Below are 21334 nucleotides of genomic sequence, written 5' to 3' on the forward strand. Positions count from 1 at the left end.
CTAGGAGACATCGCCTTGATGCTCTCTTTCTTATTCAAGTTTATTTTGGCTCTAAATTCTGCCCTTCTGCCCTGGAAATTGTTGGTCTCCGAGTTCCTGCTCGGTATATCAGAGATTTTGCATTGTTCAATGTTTGCCCTTTATTTAAGAATTGTCCCTCTGCTAGATGCGCAGCAGCTGCTAATGTTGTCTGCAGGGAGGTTGACGTATTCGGAGCCAGGAATGTTTTACCCAAACAAATTTTAAATACAGTATAACTGTTAGTATTTTTATTATTTGCATGTTCAGTAAAGCAAAATGAGTTACGTAATTTTCCTCAGAAAATCTATATTATTCAATTCTTAATTAAATATTAATGTTTCATTCCTCTATTCGTAATAGCACTTAGTTTAATGATAATGGAATTATTATTACTGTTATAATTATCACTTATTTGTTTGTTTACTTTTACTTTTATTCATTATTATTTCTTCCAATTACTTAACTGTAATTTGTATTTGACTTTTAATAAGTTTGTATGTAATGTAATTCAGTCATCTACACTGTGCTGAGTCTGTAATTGGCCTTGCGGCTGTTGACTCGGCACATTAATAATAAAGAATTGAATTGAATTGAATTGTAGTCCAGACTGTGATGGTAGCTTAGGGAACAGTGTTTTCTTTGGGTGTAAGTAACAGGCATGAGGTTTAATGCCAATATTTATGAACAGAACGAATTTTGTAGCATATGAGGCTCTCTCAGTGGTATTTGTGAAGAGTTATATCTCCTAGGATATAACGTTATGAAGTGTACATGGAAGCGACATGCTGAATTTCGGCCAATTATGCTAGTGGCAGTGAAATCGCTTGAACCTCGGTATACTCGGTATTGTGGGCTGCTCAGTGACTCTAGTGATGGTTGAAACCACGGGGATTAACCAATCAGAGACGATCAGAGGCCAGAGACATTCGTTTGTCACTGACAGTCACTGACTTCTATGGCGTCGTTATCAGTGATCACTGTGGTCAGGACGCCACCACGCCGACGATGCCGACCATGCTAATCGTCATGGAGGTCATGGATTAAGTTTTGTAATCACGTGTGATGTAGTAAGTGAAATCGGTGAGATTATGTTGTCAGCGGTAGATTTAGTGAAGACTATTGAAGATGGTGAAGACGTGCCAGATTTTTCAGAAAATTCTGATGAAGAAGAGGAGGTGCATATAAGATTTCCTTAATTCTGGACGATACTTAACCACACATGTATTGTCCCATATTTCTTCTTTCACTACTTTGAAGCGTTGAAGATAACCTGTACCGGATCCATGTGCGTTCGTCGTTTCTTTTATTCTCGGATGCCGTTTCACTTAAATGACGATAGTTGTCCCTGCTCGTAATTAGTTAAGCCCAATGCCATGCAGACATATGGAGGAGTGGAGGTGTAGCTCCATTATTCTTTCTCTCGGCAATATATGGTGAGTGGTTAGCTTCACATCTCTGTCGTTTTATCCCCGGGTAAATTATGTTTATGTATTTAAGTGCGAAAAATAGGATGTTGGGGTCAGAGGCGGGGTCTTTTGAGCACGGTATTGAATCGCCTTCTTGAGTAAAATGCCGAGAATTTCTTGAGATAGGCTATTGTTAGCTGTTCTGTGAAAGAACCGGGATATCTCAGTCGGTATATCGTCGGGCTACGGGCTGGACAGCCAGGGTTTTATTCATGGCAGAGGCAAGAAATTTTTTCTCTTTCCCATAGCAAGAGACTGTCTCTGGGGCCGGTCCAACCTCCTGTCCAATGGGTACCAGCGGCTCTTTTCCCACAGGTAAAGCGGCCGGGGCGTGAAGCTAACCACTGACCTCCATCTGGTTTTAAGGTAAAGAAGTGAGGAGCTATACTTCAACTCCTCTATTCATCTTAATGGCATAGTGTTTAATTAATTCAGTCCATGGATAAATTTACCTTTCTTTTTTGCCCACTCTATAGAGTTAGTAAGATAGTTATTAATTGTGAGTCAGCAAAGCTGTGGGAGGAAAGTATCAGGGAACTACCTTAATGTATCTTAATTTGCATGGTGTGCCCAAGAAAAATTGAAACTGGGGTACAGTAAAACATTGAGGTTCGCAGTGCTCAGTTCTAGGACCTTTGCTTTTCATAATCTGTATAAGTGACCTTCAACAATAAATACTGTAATGTTCACAAATGACATTGGTATCGTTTTGATAATTTCTGTATATTGTGAGACAGCTCTGTCTTGTATGAGTAAGTGCTTTGCTGTTAACATGCTGGCTCTGAGTGTAGCTAAAGCAAATAAAATGAAATTTACAAAAAGGTATTCAACAGAATATCCATTAAACATTGGATGTATTGATATATACATAGAAAAGTCAGTAAATACAAACTTCCTTCATTTATAAATTGATAACCACTTAAATTCGGGGAACGCGGTAGCCTAGTGGTTGAGGAGCTATACTACAAGCCGATGAGGTCATTGAATTTTTTTCAGTTGACCTAATCCTTCCAGCCGCACTAGGCCCTGGGGTTTACTCAGCCTCTAACAGAAATGATTACCAGGAATTAATTAAATAATTTTCCTGGGGAGTAAAACATGTAGGGCTGACACCCTTACCGCCATCTTTGAGCCGATTGTCTAGACAATGTGGGACCCTCAACGTCTCACAACCCTATGGGCCTTCACGGCCTGGTACGGGGATAGCTTTACTTTTTTAACCACTTAAATTTGAAAAATCATATATATCAGTAGATTCCAAAATTAAGTGATGCATGTTATGCAGTTAGATCCGTGTTACATTCCAGCAATCATCACACTTTCAGATTATTTTGCTTTGTTTATTTTCATGCTATAATGAAGTATGGTATAATGGGAGTAAGTAATCAAGCAGTAAAATAATATTTATCCTACAAAAGAAAATTGTTAGAATCATGGCAGGTAACAAACCTAAAATTTAATATGTAAGAGACTAGAGATCTTATGTCGTCCATATTAATACATATTTTAATTAATGAATATATATGTTTTGTTTTTATGATTTATTCCATATCCTATGGTCATTTTTGGTTGCCTCTGTATCCATAAAATGTAATGTTGCATATATTTTTGTGTGCGTGCATGCTTTTTCTTTATATTAGACACCCCACCTAAGCAGTAATATACTTGGAATTGACGGTGAAATGGATAGGCATCACCATCCACTTGTATCCCTTGTTTTATGTCCTACAGTAGTCACAGTACTTTATTCTCAATATTTTCTTGTGAATTTCAGCCTCTGAGCACAAAACTGCAGAATAGGACATTGAACATCTTATGAACATTATTAACAGAATGGTTATTTTGCTAGCTTAGAGGGGGTTAAGTCACTGAACATTACTTTTCTGGAGGAGAAGAAATGCAGTAAACTCATTATTTGTTTGTCACTGAATAGAAAGTATTCTGTTTTAGTGACAACAAAGTTTTCACCAGATCCTTGTAATATGAAGAATTTTTGTGATGCACTTACTTCATTTTAACCAATTTTTATTTATATTCATAATATGTATGTATTAACAGTCTTCAAGTGCACACAATCTCATTTACCACCTCTACACTACATGTTTCAGTAGTATGCTGCCATCTTCAGGTGTATCGATCTGTCAACCATTTCACTGCTTGCCTTTATATGTCCATTTACAAATAATATTAAATTTGTATACATCCTTATATAATAATAAAGTTTATGTATTTAAAACTTGTTAAAACCTATTATCTCATGTGTCATTATTTAAAACTTTGCGGACCGTGCAATTTAAATATTTAAATCACCCTCGGGACCGGCATTTTTAAACCTACTACTCTAACTTGTGCACTGTTCACTTTAAAAATTAATATAAACTCTCCTAATTAATTTTATGAACTAAAATTTTTGGAGGACACTTAGCAATGCTCCTAGAAGTGCTTGAGAGTGTGATATTTCTGGAAACATTCCCCTTTGTGAAGTGGCATTACACAGAACGTGCACATGTAGTCAGTCATACTCCTTTTGTTGTGTACTGTGCAAACACAGCATCGCCTAGAAGGCTGCTTCCCCTTGGCATGTTCACTCTTCACAGTTTTCACTAGGGTATGTTTCTGCATATCACCCGAGAGTCGCCCAGGGGTGTCAAAATGAGGCCTGTGTGGGGTGGGAGTAGACAGCCCCAGTCATACTAAGACTGTGTCTGCCGCCAGTTCTGCCGCCACCGTGTGGTCTGTAGCCTAGGCTTTTGCCACATTCAGCAGAAATGCCTTGTATTTCAATTTTGAGTGAGGGTTTAGATTTTTCAAAACCAAAAATGAATTGAAGATGGCACAATTTATAAGCCACAAGGCAACTTTCTTTGTCCACTTTACCGTTTTCAGAGGAAGAGAATAATAGGCCAAGTACTGATCGGCTCTATCAACTCCTTTCATGAACATATTATACTCGGAAATACAAACAGGCTTCTTTACCTGTCCATGTCTCCTTTGAACATCAACCATGCTCAAATTGTGAATTGTGGAAATCATATTCACAACATGAGTATCCCTCCAGGACTGAAGAAGAATATCCCCCTTCCTCCTGAATGTGGTTTCACCACGTTTCAGGGATTTACATTCCTCCTTCAGATCTGGAGGAAGGCCTCTGTTCACCCTAATTGTTCCACAAACACGTACTTTTCTCGAGAGTAGGTGTTCTGCAGTTGCCACACCATTATAATAATTGTCTTGATAGACATGGTAATTTTGATCAAGATATGGTTCCAAAAGGGAAAGAATAGTTTCTTGTAATTTCTTTCCTTCACCAGAATAAATTTCTAAATTTCCAATATAGCCTGAAGTGCTTTCAGTAACTACACGAACAAGTAGGCCATACTTTGTAAGTTTCCCAGGATTATATGTTCGCATACGAAGCCTTCCCCTCCAAGGAATCACAGATTCGTCCAAAGACAGTTGTTGGTTTGGCTTATAAACTGTCTGAAATTTCTGAACGAAAAAGTTCAATAAGGACTGAATTTTTAAAAGCCTGCTTGTTGATTGTGGTTGCAGTTCATTATCATTGAAATGCAAACACCACCAAATTTACTCAAATCTCTTACGGCTCATTAGTTTGCCGAAAATTGGAATTTCTAAAAATCTATCTCTTGACAGTACTCTTTCAGATTATCCCTCCTTGTATGGCCCATTAGAAAGATAATTGCAAAAAATTTTCTCATTTCTGCTGAAGTGACATCCACCCACTTCAACGCCTTATAACTTCTGTCATAATGTTCACGGTGTTGGAGATAGTATCTGTTAGTTTCCTGACATAGCATGTCAAAGAAACTATCTCCAAAAACAGTTCCACTACTTCAGACACTTGTGTTGGGGTCCGATGGAATTTGCTTCACCCCTGGATTTCCAGTAAACTGTCCCAAAGCAGGCATTTTGTCTAGTTTTCCCCATGTGGCTCTCCCCACAATGTTGCTACCCGCACTTTCGTGAGAGCTACTGTCACTTTCACTTTCACTGTCTGTGGCCACAATTTTTTGTTCGCCCCTGCCACACTCACTATCAGATTGTGAGTCGCTATCACTAGCAGACTCACAAGGGACGTCAGATAGCTCATCGGAGAAGAAGTCAGATATTTCTTGTTCTCCAAGAAATCGCTTGGGTGTCAACCGCTTTGGTCTTTGATCCATATTGAACTACTGACTGACAGCTTGCTATGTAAAGCTTGAAGAAATAAAGGCATTTATTTTCCTTTGCAGGGGCATAGAGTTACAGCGAGGTCTAGTAACTGATTGGTCAGCAGACATTCCAGAGCCTTAGAACGCAGCTGCAAGCAGCTACGTGCTAGCTAGGTGGAGCCAGAGACGTGTATAGTGTGTTGCAACTTATCGTGTTTTAAAAACCTGTTAACACGCGAACGGTCCGCCACGTTTAAAAGCGAAAACCTTTTAAAGGGTGCGCTGTCCGCAAAGTGTTAAATTCGTGTGTGTTATTGATCATCCACATGGGGGTCGTTCTTATGTTTCTAACGTGTGTATATTATGTCTTATGATGTGTTCTACTCTTGTGGCTGCGTGTGTTTTATCCAACGATACAACACATGCAGAACAACCCCCATGTAGATGATCAGTAACACACATGAATTTAAAGTATGACACATGAGATAATAGGTTTTCATTCATTCATCAGTAATCTGTCAGACAACAGGTCCACAGTCTCTTCCAAAACAGTTCCTCCACTTAATGTGATCTAGAGCTTTCTCCTTCAAATGAGAATATCCTCTTCTGTCCCCAAGGTCATTCAGCATCTTCTTACATCTTCTTCCTCATCTTCTGGTCACTTCTATCTTGTAGCCGTACCACTGACACCACCAGCTTTATTTGTAACCAAGATTTCTTTTTATAGTAATTACGCATAGGAGGTACTAAGGAACATTCAAGGGTGACTTAGCCCGATTCTTGGTTTCAAGAATAGGGCCTGCTTCACTGCTACAAAGACCAGGCAGTAAGCACCCCGCAGAGTTTTCCTGGAAATTCAGTTCGAAAGTTGACCGACGGAATCCTTTGGTAAAGTTACACTTGACAGGTTTTGAACCCCGTAAGTCAAAAGTGGGAAGGCCAGCAACCCACGCTACTGGTATAATTTTTCAAGCAGCTGTCAAAAACGACGTTAGGACTTTAAGGTCCAAAGTCCCAAATTAAATCTAGGTGATTGGAGCAGTGAGAATGATGGTTAACTCCCTAAATTTGAATTGTTTCAATCATCCGTAATTAGGGTAGTAACTTGGAGGCGGAGTTGAAGCTGTGAAGATTTCTTGATTCAAAGCAGAGTCGGTCTGCGAAAGGAGTCTCTGAACAACTCTCCAAGTGTACAGCCGAAAAATGAGCATCACTGGCAGTTGGGTTTAAAAGTCAAGGTTAAAACAGAATTATGTTTAAGTGTGTTACAGGAACAATCTCTGAATAACTCTGCAAAATTTAATGTGAATCCTAATTTATCTTAAAAGTTTAAGTGAAAGTGTAATTACTTCTATGTGTTGTGCTAAAAGAAGCAGTTGCTAAATAACTAGCCAGGGATCCGGTCGCAAAAGTTTGAGTGATTTCAAGTTTGTTTAAGGGATTAAGGACAAGTGCTGTTAGCTGTATATCAAGAACTGCTCATTAAACAGTGTGTGATAGTGCCTAGCTATAAACACTCTTATGTTTCCCGCTAACACGAGGCCTGTATTCACCCTGAGGCAGAATCTCATCACTCTAGTGTGAATGTGGTACCTATCACCTGTAGTTTCCAGTTCATTCCCATTTTTCCTGAAAAGTAAGCCTTTATAGTAAGCTTACTGGCGCCCAGCATTCATGTAACCCATATCCCACAAACAGTTATCCACAACAACAACAACAACAAAAAGGGAAGCAGAACTGGACAAGAAGGACGCAGCAGCAACCTGCAAACTCAGAGTAACAACAGGTGAGAGGGAATGGCTAGAGGAGCAGCTGCAACCAGCAACTAAGGGGCCAAAAGGATGGTAAGAGAAGGAAGGTGGCACCAACGTGGAAGCAAACGGTTACAATCTGCCCCTCTATCTTTCTGTCAATAACTTCCTTTAGGAGGCAGTTACTGCATAAGATAGGTTTTAACAAGTTTTAAATATATAAACTTTATTATTATATAAGGATGTTACAAATTTAATATTATTTGTAAATGGACATATAAAGGCAAGCAGTGAAATGGTTGACGGATTGATACACCTGAAGATGGCAGCATACTGCCAAAACATGTAGTGTAGAGGTGGTAAATGGGATTATGTGCACTTGAAGACTATTAATACATACACATTTTGAATATGAATCAGTGCAACAGGACACTAAAATACAACATAATTTTTATTTAATCTTTTTCCTGTAACACTTCAAATGTATGATTTTTTTACTAGTTTTGAATTGTGCGTGCTTCAGTTTCAGCCAAGCAAACAGAAGAGAAAGAAGAATGTAGATTTTGATGTTGGTTTTGAGTTTGTGAGCAGTGTTTCAGAATATAATGCTGATACATGGGATGATCTAGCTAAGTATGTCAAGCGTAAAGGAAAGACTAAAGTGGATGAAAAAATTCAGAATGCTAGAAGGAATTTGAAAAAAGAGGTATATATAATGGAACAGAATTGCTAATTGAGTGCACTTAATTGCATTTCACAAGCGAAATGATTATGATAATATACCATCCTATGTTGTGATAGAAGCAAGATGAGAGTCCAGAGACTGGCAATGATGAGTCGCTACCAGAAATTGTTTCTGATTCAGGAGAATCAGACGAAGAAATATCACTTTCAGAAGATGAACTGAAGAGAGGTATGTTATAGAGCAGGCATGTCAAACTCAACTTGTACAGAGGGCCACCTCAGCCCTATAAATAATAGTCCAGGGCCGCACTTAAAAATAGAAATATACATTAGATTTTGATACAAGGAAATTTAATTCTGTTTATTATTTAGGAATAATTTCAATTTAATTACCTAAAGTCACATATCTTACAGTTTTAAAAAGCAAGAGAATGCCATTTTTGACAAGTATCAAACAGCTTTTCAATATGTAAAACGAGAGATTACACAAGAAATTATGTTAGAAATAGCAAAACATTGAATATCCTGCAGCCTGCTAATTTATGTCTGCGTGGGACTTCTTGTCTTCTGGTCTGTTGGAAAATTGTCTTTACAAAAAATATTTCTACTAAAATTTTAATATTGATTTTAATATCATTTACCTCTAAACGTTGAGGGGCCGCATGTTTGACGCGGCTGTTATAGAGCATCAAGTAGAAACAAGAAAGTTTTTCATTCATTTATTATGGGTGTAGATCTGTTCAGTGTTGTCTCTGAGCTGGCAGGATAGCTCTGTCAGTATAGCAATGGGCTAAATGGCTGGGGAATGATTCCTGGCAGTGACAAGAGATTTTTCTCTTCTCCATAGTGTCTGGATCAGCTCTGAGGCCAACCCAGCCTCCTATTCAGTGGGTACCAGGGGCTTTTTCCACAGGGTTAAAATGGCATGGCTTATGCTTCTTGAGTTCATAATAACGTAGACTCTTTTTGGCACAAATTATTATATTCTCTCTGATAGTTTCCCAAGCTCTTAACATCCATTTTCCAAGCTCTCTAAATATACACCTCAGTGTTTTTCAAAGCTGTGAACCTATATGAGATTTCAGCACGATACTGCCCCTTACCCTCTACCTTATTTAATTTCTTGAGATTGAACCTCTCCATATGAACTCTGCGTTGTTTGTTCACTCACTGCCAGTCTCTCCCTAACTTTTTCCACCACCAATTACTGGTTAGTCTCACAATCTGCTTCTCTAAATGAGTGAACATCAAGAACACTTGAATGCCATCTCCTGTCTATCAAAATATGGTCAATTTTGTTGTGTGACTTTCAATCAGGAGATGTCCAAGTAAATTTATGAGTGTTACAATGTAGGAACATGGTAATTTTGACAATAAGATTTTTGGATGTGGCAAGGTGTACTACTTCTGACTCCATTATCATTACTAATTTTATGTGAACTCTCATTCCAAATTGTTGGTATGAAAATGTCTTCCCTCCCTACTTTGGCATTGAAATCTAATAAAATTTTCATGTGATATTTAGGGAATTTATCAAATACACATTCTAGTTCTTCATAGAACCCGTCCTCTTCATCAGTTTTGTCCTCTGTTGGGGCATGAACTTTCAGAACGATGATATTGCACCAGCGACCTCTTAGTATTATGTATGACATCCTATCACTAACAAACTCTACCCTCTTCGCTGCTGATATGATTCTCTTATGTCCAAAAAACCCTCTGCTTAATTCATGATTCTCATTCCCCCTTCCACAGAAAAATGTATATTCACTTGCTGGTTTGGTGCCGCCTCTGTCCCATATGACCTACTTTAATCCCTCTTAATCTTACTAATATTTTGATATTTCTTTCACAACTGTCTTAAACAAACCTGCCCTATACAGACTTATTACATTCCAAGTACTAGAACTCATATCTATACTATGTATTTCCTACCTTCAGAAAATGTTTTATGCCAACAGAAAAATCTAGCATATCATGCATTTCTTACCATAAGCACATTCATCATATGGAATATTTCTCCAACAATTTTCTAGAAGGCAACACTTAACCTGAACATACAACATTGGTTTTGCATTCACAACATTCATCCTGTTCTAGATGCATTTACTCAACCAAGGTTACCAACAGTGACTGACTTCATTTTGCATTATAGCCCAGTGCTGCCAACATGCATTATTTATCGCAATTTAACTCCTAAAAAATAATGTGTTGTCTTGGCACGCCTATTACTTTTTTAAAAGCTCTCATATGTAGGAAAGTTTGGTGAACTAGTGAACAAGGTTTTTGTAAAGAATCTTTTATGCATCCTAGAAGTGATACCATACATTATGGAACACTGTGGTTGAGTTATTAGTGCCTGTGCTGTAAACTGACTATGTTGAAAGGCTTTTCATGGTTTTCCGTTTCTTCCTCTCCAGGAAGATACTGAGGTAATACCTCAGATGGGGCCACAGAACACATGAAATTATAGTAATATGGTGTACCAAGGGTGCTGCATGCTGTGGTTGCAGGTAGTCCTAATTCTGCTGGTAGGTGTATCTGCCAACCCTAATGTCTCTGTTGTCAGCTCTCATCATTTTCGTGAGGGATGCCTGTTTAGAATAGCATCTTTACTCTGGCTGCCAGGTCCCACTATAGAACTACCTGCTAGAAATGCCATGGCTGCTTGCAGATGTAATTGCGCAGAAAACCCCACAGTATTTTCACATACTACCTTCACACAGCTTCAGGTGTAGATAATGTGAAGCATGTTCTTCCCACTAAACTGTTGTGTGTTATGCTTGATGCCAGCTATTGAGAGACATGCCATACTGTGTGATTAACATCAAACCATTCTCTTTAGCTGTGGTCATTTTAACACAGGTGTGTTATTATCTGGTTAACTTGTGTCATGAAAAGGGTTAAAACATGTATTTTATATTTTTGCATTATTGGATAGTATGGTAACAGACATGATTGGATTGTGAGTATGCATAACTCTAGTTAAGTAGCAAGGTAACAAACCTTTGTACAAAATATTAGATGTTTTTTTTTTACTTTTCAGATAATATTAAAGTGAAGGAGAAGGTGAGGTCAAAGAGAAATAAGAAGAAACAAAAAGTGGATAATAATGAAGACCAACAGTCAGAGTTCTTTGAAGATGCACCTCCATTTGATGAAAATGCTTCATTCTATCAGATGAACTTGTCCAGACCTCTATTAAAGGTAAAGTTGGTAATTTTGATAACATTTTGTAAGCTGTACTTATGTAATGTTCATGTGTCTTTTAGCTTTGCTTCTCTTTTGTATGTATATACTAACATGAGGGATTTTGTGGTTTGCTGGTACGTATTTACTTTAGTGCTTGCATATTACATGTCTAACATGTACCTGTAAGTAAACTGCCTGTGTAAGAGGCCAGTGAATAATTTGGAATTTAAAATCCCTTCTGTCATATTCAACTCTCTCGAGGTGCATTGACATTGAAAAGTAGTACGCTTAATAGTGCTGTCATGTGAGTACTGTGCTTTAATCTAGCAATAGGCAGTGCTTCTCTGATTAAATTATTCCAACTTTCAGCAGTCCTGCCACAATAGTATACTGGATTGATAATGCTAGGTATACTTAAATATGTGTAACAAGGCTGTTAGTACCTAAACCTAGTTATATTGATGTTGAGTTTGCTATTGGAAAGTTTAAGAGGTAAAAAATCACCAGGATTTGATCAGATTCCAGCAGATTGATCCAAGGGGAAACATGTTCTAAGGTCCACAAACTTTATTCTGTTTGAAATAAGGAACAATTGTCACAGCAGTGGATGGAATCTATTATTGTACTTATTTATAAAATGGATGATAAACTGACTGGTAATTATTGAAGCATGTTATAAAGTGGTCTACTATCCCTGACTACTGCCACCACTGTTATGGCATGGCCTGTTGTCAACCCCCAACTGCTGTTTATTACTGTTACACCTTGGGGTGCTGATACTACGTTGCTTCAACCACCATGGAGACTGGTATTTGCTTAACCCTTTGACGTGGTGATTTAAATTCCGTGGCCGCGGCTCCTGCGGTAATATATTCAGCCGGCCATTTAAATTTTGCTCGAAAATTATTTATTCATCATTGTTCTTAAATTCTATGAGATAGGAACATGAAACTTTCACTAAAATGATCTTAAATTGTGGTTTTATAACCTTACCTTATAATATGGGAGCCCTGTATCTCGGCCATGGGTGCAGGTTGTTTAGTATTTGAGCAGTGAATGGTACGCCTTGAAGGATGAAACTTTCACTAAAATGATCTTAAAAGATGGTTTTATAACCTTGCCTTATAATATGAGCACCCGGTATCTCGGCGGTGGTTCAGAATTTGAGCGGAGTGTTACACGCATTGAAGCATTCTACTATAGACAGCGCTGACTCACATCACCATACCAGTACTGCGTATCTCTCATTTGGCTATTTTTTCCGTAAACAAAACATCTTCTGTGAGGCCCTGCCTTCTTCCCCGTGGGGGGAATATAAGAAGAAATGTCTCTCCGTGAGTCGTATCGCTACCCAGATTAGCTGCAGTAAATTCGACCTTCATGTTATCATAACAAGTGTTGTTGCTTCTGCGTTTCATTTTCCATCCATTTTGGCGGCATAAGACGTCGTAGGGGTGACCACAGAATTCATGAAGTTATTCTAAGAACTGGCTGGTATGTAGTGAACGAAAGCAGAGCTTAGCTGGCTCAAAAAAATATTTATGGTCATCCCTCGAAACGACCACGAAGGTCAGTACGATAAAATGGCGTCAACTGGAGCGATAATACATGAAGGAATGAGTTCTTTCCCTCCCCCACACACATCCGTATCGTCTCAGGGGGTGACCACAGTGTTCTGCCTTAATTCGTGACGTTTTTCTAAGAACTGGGTGCTATATACTGTGCGAAATCAATCGATCGTGCAACAATAAAGTTTTGGACATCCCTCTTCTAAGAATTCCAATTGAGTGTGTTTGTGTCGCCAGCTCAGGGCAATATGATATTATAAACACGAGCACATATCACGTCTCTGTTGTTTATAAGTTCATAAGAAACAAAACAGGCCTTTCATGACAGGAGAACGGAGAAACCTCTCCCAAGAGCAACAGGAACTTTGCTGCAAGACAGGCATATGTAACGATGACTTGGCGCAGATAAAGTCGTGTCTTATTTATACTCTGTTCTACTGACAACAGGCCAGCGAAAAATCTAACAATCTACAGCAAAACCATCAATTATTATGGGCGTTATAACGTAGGTGTGCAGCTGGACGAAACATACACGTCGAACCCCCCCAGACGATTTAAATCCCTGACGAAACATACACGTCGAACCACGGCAACAGGTTAAAGGAGCTGTCTGGACTGGGTGACCTTTCAGGGTACAAGATTTGAGAAGAGGGTATCACGAGGGGTCTACACTTAATTTAGCTTATTATTACTGGTTGCTACCACCACACAATCTCTAACCATAATAGTATCCCTTCAGGAAGGGGGTACCAGAATAAGCGTAAAGCACAAGGGGGTGTCTGATTATGTTATTATTAATATCTTGCAGTATTTACAAGTATGTGCCTGAAGTATATTGAGCTAGTTAATTCCATCATACTCATTCTAGGTCAGACCCTACCCATACCCTCTGACTATCTGAGTATGCAATGTGGATACACTTAGCAAGGCTGGTGAAGCTGCTCAGATGATCCCATGGTGTTTCTGTAGTCTTGCTTTGGGTGGCTCAACTGACTGCTAGGATGAGTGTGGTATCTGCCATGTAAATTTTCACTAATAATATCCTGGCGGCATCTCTTAAAAATTGTCAGTTGAATGGTTCTTTCATATCCCCAATCTAGTGTATTTAATAGCTGACTTATACTCTTCAGAATTTATCCTCTTGCCCTAGTTTTTATGGTAACAATTACTGCACACGGTGCAAGTCAGTGTCTCCAAGCAAATTTTTCCTGCCATTAGGCACACCTGTTCTACATTACTACTACTATCTAGTCGCACCATTTTTCGATACACATCTTTTGGACCCCAGAGGCTCCAATTTACCCCCATTATGGCCTTAAGGACATAAAGCATGTCACTGGTGTCAACTACCAGAAAATTGCACCCGTGATGTTAATTTAATATTTAATAGAAATCAGTATTTTACAAATGCCACAATAGTACATTTAATTCCATCACATGGCAAGATGCCTAGTATCAGGAAATCATATGTATTTAATGTCTTTTTAAGCTACAATCTAAAAAAGATTGTGAAGAATGAATCCATTTGCTGGTATACAGAATTTCTAGACAGTCATCATTGTAGGCCTAGCTTTTTATGTTTTGGCAATTTTCATCTGTATTAGTGGTCTGTTTTCTGAAATATGGGAAAAATAAGTGCAACAAACTTTTGAAGAGAATGTACTATGTATATACTTTGAACAGGGTCCATTTATGGTGATAAATGGCTTTCGTTCCCCTTTGCATTGTGTTGAAGCTCTGGCTACTCCAGCATGATAGGGGCCGACGAAACATCTGAATTTGTAGCTAACTGAATACAGTATTATACTTCATTTTAGGAGTATTTATATCAGTGCTGTGGTTATATTAACAATTCATTTCCTACAACAACATGAATGGCTGTGAATCAAGTCATGTTGCGTCTTACTTTCATTTAGAAGGCACATGGTTTGAATCTCAGCTGACATACCAACTATCCTGACTGAAACTTTTTGTAGTTTTACTTGGTCGCTCCATGTGAATGATGGGATGGCATTTTGGAATAGGCTACCAAGGTTTCTTGCCCAGTTCTCTCAGTTTGAACAATGTGACTATACAAGACAAAAGGGACAAGTTTATAGATGAACTGTATTGTCCTACAGAAGGAGGAAATCTTGTGATGAGGAAGGAAATTTTGTGAAACTGATCATAGTGCAAGATAATATTAATATGTGACTGAAGTCACTTCCTTAACAGATGGAGCTGGAAGTAGAAAAAGAAGCTAATTTGCACCTAATGGACATAATTTCTGAACACTTTTACCCTTCTCACTTTTAATGGTTCAGAATTGTCATACAGAGATTCCATACTCTCCTTGGCCAGGGACCTAATTGAGAGGGGAGGGGGGTTGCCTGTACCTCAGTTCACCCCATGTAGACACCCCTTCTACTACCAACTGATATGACTTGACATACAGGGGAGTGAATGTTGGACCCCAGAAGAAAGGCAAGTGCAGTATAATGTGTCTAGTGATAATCAAAGAAAATAAGACAGAGGTCAACTGTGCATTGCAGTGTGGAATTTTGTGATAGTCCTTGCTTCAAGTTCTGTCACATAGAATTACCTTTGTGAGGTCTATTCTACACTACACAGGAAAAGGAGGAACATATAAATTATAAGACCATTGTCATTATTGTACTCACATTTATGACTAAAGTATCTTGATGAGGTAACAAGGTGTAGGAGTTAGGATTGATGAAATAAGCAGAGATTTTCTTGATGTGTCATCAGGTATGTGCATCATTTTCACACTTTATGGGTTTTCAAATTATGAATACTTGCTTTGGAAAACTAGAAACATTCCATGATTTCTGTAACCCTCAGGGAGATGTCAGTAAGCAGAATTGTCCACTAAAAGTGGATGATTCCATTGCATACAGGGTGTCCCAGGAGGAATGTGCCAAAGTTCGGAAGGGCGTTCCTTATGTTATAGTATGCCGATGTAACCCAAAACACCTATGTCCAAAGTTGAACGGTTACAGAGATAATGGCCTGAGAAAAGTGTGGTCTTCTGGCGAGTCCACGCACTGTACCAGTCAGCTGGCATGTCTTATCTACATTTGTCCTTGAGTGTGGTGATGGCAGCTCACGTTAGCCCCATACGCTCGCATACCAGAACGCGCAGTCATCAATGTTACGTCAGTGCTTGCCATTCATGTATCATGTATCATTGGAACTCTTAACGACAACTTTGACATGGCGTGCGAGTTTTTTGTAGTTCAATTTAATGGCTTCATGTCACTCACAAGTTAGTTTGATGTTACGTACATTATTAACATTACAGAAACCACATATTCCTGCCAGTTTTAATATGTATTTTGTAATCAACAAGTGTGTAACACCGGTCAAAGTTTCCCACTTCTCTGGCTATTATCTCCGTAACCGTTCAACTTTGGACATAGGTGTTTTGGGTTATATCAGCATACTTTAACATAAGGAACGCCCTTCCAAAGTTTGGCACATTCCTCCTGGGACACCCTGTATAAGTCTTGGACATTGTTTAATGCTTAGAGAAAAATTTTAGACACCCATATTTATATACTGTCATTACTGTATTGATGTTTTTAATATTATGCTGAACACATCCATGATAGGGCACGTGGTAGCATAGTTGATTGGAGCACTATGCTACAAACCAGAAGGTAACAGATTCGAATCCCAATGAGTTCATTGGATTTTTCAGTTGGCCTAATCTTTTCAGCCGCACTATGGTCCTAGGGTCAACTCAGCTTCTAACAGAAGTGAGTACCAGGAATCTTCCTGGGGTGTAAAGGGCGGCCAGCACATAAGGTTGACAACCTTACGTTGTGTTATGTTATGAGCCGATTGTCTACAAAATGTGGGAGGCTCGAAGTCTCACAATCCCATGGGCCCTCAGAGCCTGTTACAGGGATAGCTTTACTTCTCTCATTTTTTTACACAACCATGATTCAGGAACCAAAATTGCAAGCCAAAGGAAAGTTGTGATGATTAAGGGATATGGCATTATTACATGACATTTCTTGAGAACAGGAATGTGTGTGTTCCTGGGGGCATTGGTAGATTTGAAGGAACTCATATGTTAACGTTATTGGCTGAGATTCAGGTTCTAATAGGGAATGTGGAAATTTTCTCATGACCATCAAAATGGCTTCAGGAAGAATGGTTGGTGATAGCAGCAGCCAGATAAAGAGCAGAACTGATTTGTTTCCTAAAACTGTGGACAGAAAATGTATGGAATATTCGCTCTGTACTTCCTTTGCCATGTTGATGGCATGGTGCTATGACATTGGGGGTAACATTGCATGCTAATTGACTGATTAACCAAGCAGTTCCATGGATCAGAGTCCCTCTGTTAATTTCCAGTCTTTTGTGGAACACGGATGTTTATTTTTTTTTTTTTCCTTGGCACTACTGCCCCAGTGGGCCTAGGCCTACCTCCATGAACTTCTCCGTTCACTTCGGTTTTTCTAGATCTTACACATTTGGTAGGACTCCTTGGGCAGGTGATCAGCTCGTCGCAAGGCCTCTACCTGTACACAAACACAGAAAAACGCACACACACAAACTAAACATCCATGCCCTGAGTAGGATTCGAACCCACGATCCCGGTTTCCAAGCGAGCGAAGACAGTACATGCTTTAGACCGCTTGGCTACTGTGACCGGCACAGATGTTTATTACTGTTTACAAAAGTTTGCTTCTCTACCATATCCAGAGCAACATTGCCTACTGATATAAATGCATATGTTTAGATCCTTACAGAAAAATAAATGTATGGTTGTCAGAATTTCTACACAGAGCCCCAAAACAAAATTTTCCCTGTCATCTCCTGTTACATTTTTCTTCCCTTTTTCCTAGTTCTCCTCTTTTTTGTTTTTCATGGTGAATGCTTGAAGGAAAAAATGCTGAAGAAAATGTCTATACTTGACAGTGAAAGTAACAGGTGTAACATGTCAACATGTCACAGCTATAGGAGAGATGTGATTTGCATTCAGAATTGTCACAAGATTTGAGAGAAGGAACCACATAGGCATAGATGGAAGAATAATGTTGAAGGTTTTATAAAAGACAGAGTTTGTTTACCAGATAACTGTTTTCAAGAAAGACTATACTCCATGGAGTTGATAATATTAAGGAAGTAAGTGGGTCAGAGATTCTAATTATAGTTAATGAACTTTGATTGATTATGATAATTAAGAGTTTTTCAGAGCATACGTACATATTCACAGGCAATTGCAGCTATGAACTTCATTCACCCAACACCAATCCAGGCTGCTACAATTCCAGTTGCCCTGATGGGAAGGGATGTTTCTGGATGTGCTGCAACTGGCACAGGAAAGACAGCTGCTTACATGCTTCCCATTTTGGAACGTCTTCTATATAGGCCACTGGATGACACTGCTGTGACTCGTGTGCTTGTCCTTGTACCCACACGAGAGTTAGGTGTTCAGGTTTATCAGGTTACTCGTCAGCTTGCCCAGTTTACAAACATTGAAGCTGGGTTGGCAGTAGGAGGACTGGATCTGAAGGCACAGGTAATTGACATATGCTTTCAGTGCCAGAATATAGTACAGTAAGTGCATTATAAACTTGCTCAAGGGCCACTTTGTAGTAATTCTGAGCACGTTGGAATAGCAGTGATTCTCTAGACTAGTGTTCAGATGGTGCTTAGTTTGAATCTTGGCTGAATACCAGCTATCCTAACTGAGGGTCCCCCCCCCCAGTCACTGCAGGAAAATGCCAAGATAGTACCTTGATTAGGTCATAACCACTTCCTTCCAGATCTTTCAAGTTCATTATTCATCAGTCATCCTATCGTTTTATTTTGTGCAATGTGGCTAAGAAGTCACTATACATGGCAGCGCATATAAAGACCCACTTGATGTACAGTGACTCTCACTACATGGTATGTTCAAAACACCACCTGATTTGCCACCATGTTCTATGTGACATATGCCAAAGCATTTGTGGTGTAATTGTGTTTAATGTGTGCTCCACACCTCTGCCCAACTCATTCATGTGATAACAGTTCACAGCTACTTGTCTCTTGATAATACCCCAAAAAAGAGGTGTCCAGTGTGGTTGCCATGTTACATCTTCACAAAAGTCTTGCAGAGCTCATCTGCACACTCCCTGGGAACACACTTGTGTATTACAGACAATTTTTGCAACACTCATTGGACCTAATGTGCTTTAAATTCACTAAAAGATAGCCATTCTCTGATTGAAGTGACTAGGTGCTGCAATTTCAGTCAAATATCATTGACAAGTTGAAGGGAAGTTTTCTAATATCTGCAGGATAGGGGTATGTGATACTATGTAGGTAAGTCAATAAGTAAGTTACAAATGGATATAGAACTTAAATAAGAGTACTGATTTGAAAAATGCTTTTATTTCTCAACATAATCTCCCTGTACATTGAAGCACTTGTCCCATCGTTTCACAAGCCCCTGAAAACCAGCAGCATAAAATTCGTTGGGCTGCTGTCAGAACCAGGCGGTGACTTCCCTTACTACAGCTTCATCGTCGGGAATATGTTCAGCCAAAAGATGATGTTTAAGAGGGCTGAACAAATGAAAGTCACTTGGAGCAAGGGCGGGGCTATACGGAGGATGCTCGAGGATTTCCCACTTGAAATTTCGCAGCGTCTCATTTGCCTTGTTGGCAGTATGGGGACGCACATTGTCATGCAAGACGCACATTGTCATGCAATAGCAACAAGCCTGGTTCCAACAGCAGCGCAAAGAATTTTATGCTGCTGGTTTTAAGGGGCTTGTGAAACAATGGGACAAGTGCCTTAGTGTACAAGGAGATTATGTTGAGAAATTAAAGAATTTTTCAAATCAGTATTCATATTTGTTTAAGTTCTACATCCATTTGTAACTTACTTATTGACTTACCCTCTTATAATAATTGAGCGTGGTATGGCGGCCCATGCTCAGAACAGGTAGCAACTTCACCCTTAGCACATAAACACTCCAATAACAATAAATTTCATCACATTCTATTCATTATCACTGGTCTCCAGGGCCTCATTGTAGATCTTGATTTGACATATTCCCCCTACAATTTTATGACTTGTACGTAACAGTTTGTTTTGTTTACTACATGTCCCAAAATTTCTGTTGAAAAGTAGTTACAAAAATTATTTTTTATGCTTTGTTGTACCCTGCAGCCCAAATCCACCAGTAAAATATTCCACTTATTATTTGGCATGCCTTCCCATTTGAAATCTCTGTCAGTATCATCAACCTCCACCACTCCTTGGCTTTCATCATTCTTTTCTGAGTGTATCAGGCATAATCATCAACAGAATTCTCACAATCACTGTCTGAATTGATTGAACTTTATTGTGGATTTCTTCTGTGTAAACCTGTGATAGTTCAAAGTGTGGTTTTACTGTATCATGATTTGCAGGAGTCTGCATTGCGCAGAAATCCAGATATAGTGATTGCAACACCAGGCCGGCTGATTGACCACTTGAAAAATACGCCATCTTTCACTCTTGATAGCATCGAAGTGCTGGTGCTCGATGAAGCTGACAGGTATGTTTTGTTCCTTCATATTTTTACAGCAACAGGTCAAAGTTTCTCTGTCTGACACACATGTCTGTAATTGCACTAGCTGCTAAAGTGAAGGAAAAAATTGTATGTCAGGCACAGTTCCACTTACAGCTGCTATTCTATGTGATGGACTCTGTTTTTTGGATTTATGTGTTGTAATGTCATTCAGGATGAGGATGTATGTCACAGCTGCAAGTGTGTATATATATATACCTGTACCTCCTTGTGCATCAGAAGAAAAAAATTGAGTGGAACGAGGTGAATGTATGAAATCTAGTTCCCTTAAAATGCTTCTCTCTGAATAGAACGGCCAGCTTATACAGTGTGACCCAGTATAAAGAAGACTAAAGTATGTGCATCTTCCTGTGCACTTGAATACATCTGTTCCATCCTGACTACCAGCCATTGCTACTAGGTATTCCTGATATAAATCTAGAACTGTTCTGTAGGAGCAAATAACCACGGCTCCTCTAGACGATTAAAGGTGCTGGCAATGCTGTCCATGCATGCACACAATGACTGTGTTGTTTAAACAAGTTTCAGGTTGATGCAAAGAAGTTTTCCTTGTGTAGTTTCTAGAAGAGTATCTCCAAATGTTCTTCAGATTTTCTTCCAGAAGGTTTCTTTTAGTTAGTTAGTTATTAGAGAGGGTGGGTTTCCCCATGCACTTAGACCTGTAGTGGTCCATTGTGCTTCTTCTGTGATTTCTACCAGCCTCTATATCCTACCGGTATTGGTGCTTACCATCAGTCCCGCCCAGCCAGCGAGACCGGCTCTACTGGCTGAGAAGTATCTATAATGCTTCCCCCATCTACCGGAGGTATTAGTGACTGCTGTTGGGCGGGAAACGTCCGCAATTTTGGCTCAGTGACCTCCTTTGGAGGTGTGAGGTTCTTTTACGTGCCGTAAAGCTACGACA

The 21334-nt window shown here is 39.2% G+C and overlaps 1 protein-coding gene across 1 annotated transcript in view; it reads left to right on the forward strand.

Annotated features, from left to right (window-relative positions):
- Nucleotides 1–985: 985 nt before the first annotated feature.
- Nucleotides 986–21334, forward strand: part of LOC111861211 (probable ATP-dependent RNA helicase DDX27) — a 55930-nt gene continuing 35581 nt past the window's right edge. Inside the window, exons 1-6 of the mRNA XM_023845600.2 lie at nt 986–1196; nt 7934–8116; nt 8212–8323; nt 11141–11301; nt 18082–18387; nt 20270–20397. Of these exons, the coding sequence (XP_023701368.1) occupies nt 1110–1196; nt 7934–8116; nt 8212–8323; nt 11141–11301; nt 18082–18387; nt 20270–20397 (977 nt within the window). The 5' untranslated portion in view covers nt 986–1109. The remainder of the gene's footprint in view (nt 1197–7933; nt 8117–8211; nt 8324–11140; nt 11302–18081; nt 18388–20269; nt 20398–21334) is intronic.

The sequence above is a fragment of the Cryptotermes secundus genome, unplaced genomic scaffold (genome assembly GCF_002891405.2).
Source record: "Cryptotermes secundus unplaced genomic scaffold, Csec_1.0 scaffold1799, whole genome shotgun sequence".
Classification (NCBI taxonomy): Eukaryota; Metazoa; Arthropoda; class Insecta; order Blattodea; family Kalotermitidae; genus Cryptotermes; species Cryptotermes secundus.